Below are 4,850 nucleotides of genomic sequence, written 5' to 3'. Positions count from 1 at the left end.
TCTCGACAGTTGAGCAGCGAGGAATCGTCTGCTTCGAGGGGCATAAACGGCAGCGAATCTAGCCGGAGAAGCGCTCGGCCGCATACGAACAATATACTCTACCAGCAGCATGAGGTCTCAGGTGTTTACAAGCGTTTCTCCAGGTGAAGGGGGCAGCTAAAGCACGGCATGCACGCACGCCGGGAGTCTTATTTAACCCGGTGCCGGTAATCATTCCGACAGAATATTCCGCACGGGCGCGGCGGCCGCGGCTCCGACGATCTTCCCTCCTTCCCCCACCACGGTCTACCACTCCTGGATCGAGTACCTGATTGCCCATCATCACGGTCATCAGATCTTCCAAGACGCACTCGATTGGCACGGCGACGCACCCGCCCACAGAATCTCCAGGCGCAAGGGGGCTATTCTATAGCCTCCAAAAGGCTCCGCATCATGAGAGCCGCGCTCCGATCTCCACATGATTTCCTTGTTTCTTTTCTTGTACCGGAGCACGACGCCGCGTCAGGTTCGACGGCGGTGCAACACCTGCCACTACGTACGAGAATGGCAAGGAAAGCGCGAGGCCGCGGGGCTCGATTCGACGGAGCCGGCGACGACGGGGGAGCGCGCGCGCGGGTCGCCGTCGGCGGTCGCTCTCGCGGGGGAGGCCCGGCGTGGACGAAGGGGGCGCGGGCTGGGCCAGGCGCGTTGGCGTCGCGGGGCGGATGGCTGTCGGTTACGACTCTGCGCGCTGCCATCACGCGCTAAAGCTCAGGCCAGCCCGGTCAATGGGAGGCCCAATGCCTGCGCTTCACGTGGCCTCCGGGGCCCACCCCAACAGCGACGCTGCTCCGTGGCCCGCCCGTTGTTGCTTGCTGCTCCCTCCCTTCCTCTTCACTGCTCTCTCCACACTGTCCTTTTCCCCTTGTCCCTGTCTCGTGGGCCTTTTTACACTTCAGTCCAGCTTAACTTGAACATTTAAGTTTTTAGCTAAAAGGCGAGGGTTTACGGGAGGAAAAGGTAAATGGCAGAAAGAGCGGGGGCGGAAATGGCACTAGTAGTAGTAGTACTATTGCTGATGCTGGCTGCCTAGCGACGGCGAGGGTTTGACAGGAAAGGACTAGATAAAAACGAGATTTACAAAAATTTCAGAAAAGCCCCTGCTTTCTTCACTAATCTTTTATTCCCCGCGCGAGGTGTCGTCTCCCACCGAGTCTCTCTCTCTCCGCCGCGCCTCACTTCCAGGGATCCGTCGGCTCCGTCCACCACGCCAGCGGCGGCTCATCGGCGAAGAACCCCCCGCACGGCTCCTCGTCGTCCAGGAACCCCGTCTCGTCCTCCTCCACCTTCAGGAAATTCCCGTGCAGGAACACCTGCCCGTGCCCCGCCGCCGCCGCGCCGGCCGCCCCGGGCCCGCCGAGCAGCGTCCCCATGTCTGGAGCCGGCGCCTCCTCTGTTGGTGTCGCGCCGGTCGCGTCCGTGTCGTTCAGAACACCGCTCGAGTCGCTGTCGGATGACCCCATGCCCGCGGGCGGCGGGCCGTCGGACGCCGCCGGCTCCTCCTTCACCGACGTGAAGCTCGCCGCGGCCTCCTCGTCCCCCAGCTTCCCCTTCAGATCCTTGATCTGTATCACACGAGACGCGCCAGCAACGAGCATCAGCCATTGCGCAGGTAGTACTAAGCAGCAGCGTAATTTAAGCGGGCGTGAGCGGCACGGACCTCGGCGAGGAGGGCCTCCTTGTCGCGGCGGAGGGCGTCGTGGTCGACGCGGAGCGCGTCGTAGGAGTGGCGCAGCGCGTTGTAGTCGCGCTCGAGCTGCTTGGTCTTCCAGCGCGCGCGGCGGTTCTGGAACCAGACGGCGACCTGGCGCGGCTGCAGGCCGAGGTCGCGCGCCAGCCGCGCCTTGCGCTCCGGCTCCAGCTTGTTCTCCACCTCGAAGCTCCGCTCCAGGGCGCGCACCTGCTCCGCGCTCAGCCGCCGCTTCTTCTCCCCTCCCCCGCAGCCGCCGCCACCACCGCCGCACGCCATCATCTCCTCCTCCGCGTCCCCGTCCGCCTCCATCCCGACCACGCCGTAGTCCATATCTAATCAAACACGCACACAGAGACTCAGATTTCCGCGCCCTTCACCTCAACAGAACGAATTCCCACCAGAAAGAAAGAAAGAAAGAAAGAGGGCTCGCAATTTACCATTGGGGCTGGCCATCTGGTGGAGGGAGGAGGGGTTTCCGCCGCCGGGCCGCTTCATGGCGAGCTCCGCAGAAATTCAGATGGCACCGGCACCACCACCACCACCACCCTCCCCGATTACTGCGAGAAGAGGAGCAAAGAGCGGGAGAAAGGGCTGGTGCGCCTCCACTGCTGGCCCCTCCCCGTCCTCCCGTCCACGCCTCGATCCATGACGGCCACCATGTACCCTCGTCCCCGCCTTGGCAAACCAGCACCGATCAAAATGTCCTCCCCTCCACGATTGCGGATGGATTTCCTCCGCGATTGCTTACGATCCAAGAAAGAGAGAGTGAGGAGGGGGTAGGAGAGTGGAGTGTGGAGTGGAGTCCTGCTCTGTTTTCTTTTCCGGGTTTCCTTTCCGTTTCCCCAACACTGCGTGCTGCATTTCCGTGTGCGTTTAATAAAGGAGGGAGGGGGAGAGAGAGAGACAGGCGGGGCCGAGTTCCTCCGGCTCGGCGCACGGGTTAGGTGGAGGGGGCCGGTGCGGTCAGGAGCTGACCATGGTTAGGACCCCCAGCACGCGTCGCACGGCAATTTGCGAGCCCTAGCGCGACCCTTTTTGCTGATCGGTTCAGAGGTGCTGCGTGCACGTAGGATCGTGGACTGATAAGACGGCCCTGCACTGCAATGGGACGCCCTAAGCCTCTCGTACAAGCCCAGTTCATGCTTCACAATTTGGGAATTAGCATCTTACTATTCTTTGCGCACTAGAATTTCCACTACCAAAATACCCAAAAAAAAAAGAGATAGCAGACACGATCGAAAATGTATGATCAACATGTGAGATGCAGGATCTTAAGAAAAAAACATGTGAGATGCAGTTGAAAGGGTGTAGTAGAAAATATCATGTCATTCTGTTGAAACATGTGATGGAGTTGAAAAATATGCAGTTGAGACAGAACGCGGTTGGAAGAAAATAAAAGTGCAACAGTAAATATATACTGCTGAAACACATAGAATCAATTGCATTGCTATCAACTGCAACATTTACTAGATTCTTGTGTAGCAAACATGCCGTGGTTTCCATTTCACAAAAATGATCTTGAATCACTAACTACCAAAACTCCTCTTGCTTTAGTGCAAAAGGATACCTAGTGAAGAATGATATATATAGTGATTTGCTTGATTTAGTACAGATTACATCAGCAGATGCATATAGAGCAGCTGCTCAGAATTGAAACACAGGACGTGGGAGGAATCGTGTGTTGATCGTGGGGAAGAGGTGCCAACGGCAGGTGTAAGGGCATATTTATCCCTAAGGTGTTTTGGTGATTGATGACAACGCGTTTGCGGACTAATCGTGTGCCTTGAGTATCCCAAACATTTCATCGCTAGGCACAAGACGGTTGGGTGCCCCTCGAAGACTGTTGAAGACGGCGTCTTTTCTACGTTTCTTTTTGATGGATTTGAGTCGTAGGAAAGCCGTACTATTAAGAGGGGGTCCGCGTCGGAAAGGTTTGGGTGGAATCATCACGTACACGTCTCTTTCTTGTCCCCTCCTTTTCCCTTGGAGCTTCCTCCGCTTTCTCGCCTCCCTGGTTCTGGCTGCTGAATTGGGTCACGGTAGTACTGCTCCCAGGAGAGCGGTAGTACCGTAGGCACCAGCGATAGTACCGTGCGGTGGCGCGGTAGTACAGCAGGTGCCCACGGTAGTACCGCTCCCCTGGAGCTGCACTACCGTTGCCCACCAGGCTAGTACCACTCCTTCGCGGTAGTAGGGGCGGATGTAATTTTTTACATCCGCACCTACCGGGGTAGTACCGCTTTCGCTCCGCGGTAGCACCGTGCTATGTTGTCAGGCAGTAATACCGCCCCTCGGCAGTTCTACTGTGTCGGGTTTTTGCTTCTTCCGTTTCTTTGCGGAAATAGGCACGGATGTTTCCTCCCCCTGGCTAGGGGATTTTTGCCTTGCGGTAGTACCGCATGGCGACGCGGTAGTATCGCACTCGCGGAAGTACCGCCCTCAGCTCCTGCGCATCAGATCTGACCTTGCTGTTGCTGGGGTTGCGGCAGTACCGCGGGCCTGTATGGTAGTACCGCATGACCGTGCGGTAGTACCGCTTGGAAGCAAGCGGTAGTACCGCGCGGCCCTGCGGTAGTACCGCTGACCTGGAGCGGTAGTACCGCTGGCCGCAGGCTGGTAGGTGGATAACGGTTGGATCTTTGTCCTACACTATATAAGGGGTCGCCTTCTTCTCCGTTGACTTATCTCTTCCAACCCTAAGCTCCATTGTTGCTCTAAGCTCCATTTTCGCCCGATCTCACTCCCTAGCCAATCAAACTTGTTGATTTGCTCGGGAGTGGTTGAGAAGGCCTCTATCCACACTTCCACCAAGAGAAATTTGATTCCCGCCACTAATCCCTTGCGGATCTTGTTACTCTTGGGTGTTTGAGCATCCTAGACGGTTGAGGTCACCGCGAAGCCATAGTCCATTGTGGTGAAGCTTCGTGGTGTCATTGGGAGCCTCCAATTGAGTTGTGGAGATTGCCCCAACCTTGTTTGTAAAGGTTCGGTCACCGCCTCTAAGGGCACCAATAGTGGAATCACAGCATCTCGCATTGTGTGAGGGCGTGAGGAGAATACGGTGGCCCTAGTGGCTTCTTGGGGAGCATTGTGCCTCCACACCGCTCCAACGGAGACG

The 4,850-nt window shown here is 57.4% G+C and overlaps 1 protein-coding gene across 1 annotated transcript; it reads right to left on the bottom strand.

Annotated features, from left to right (window-relative positions):
- Positions 1-1,028: 1,028 nt before the first annotated feature.
- On the bottom strand, positions 1,029-2,593 carry LOC125509627 (homeobox-leucine zipper protein HOX4-like). The gene is made up of 3 exons (XM_048674642.1): positions 2,170-2,593; positions 1,700-2,064; positions 1,029-1,604 (listed from the first exon to the last, which is right to left on the bottom strand). Exons 1-3 carry the CDS (start codon positions 2,225-2,227, stop codon positions 1,215-1,217), a joined length of 813 nt encoding a protein of 270 aa, XP_048530599.1. The 5' UTR covers positions 2,228-2,593; the 3' UTR covers positions 1,029-1,214.
- Positions 2,594-4,850: the final 2,257 nt, after the last annotated feature.

This window comes from Triticum urartu, chromosome 5 (genome assembly GCF_003073215.2).
Source record: "Triticum urartu cultivar G1812 chromosome 5, Tu2.1, whole genome shotgun sequence".
Lineage (NCBI taxonomy): Eukaryota > Viridiplantae > Streptophyta > Magnoliopsida > Poales > Poaceae > Triticum > Triticum urartu.
Note: the sequence above shows the minus strand (reverse complement) of the source record. Positions and strands in the feature narration are given on the sequence as shown.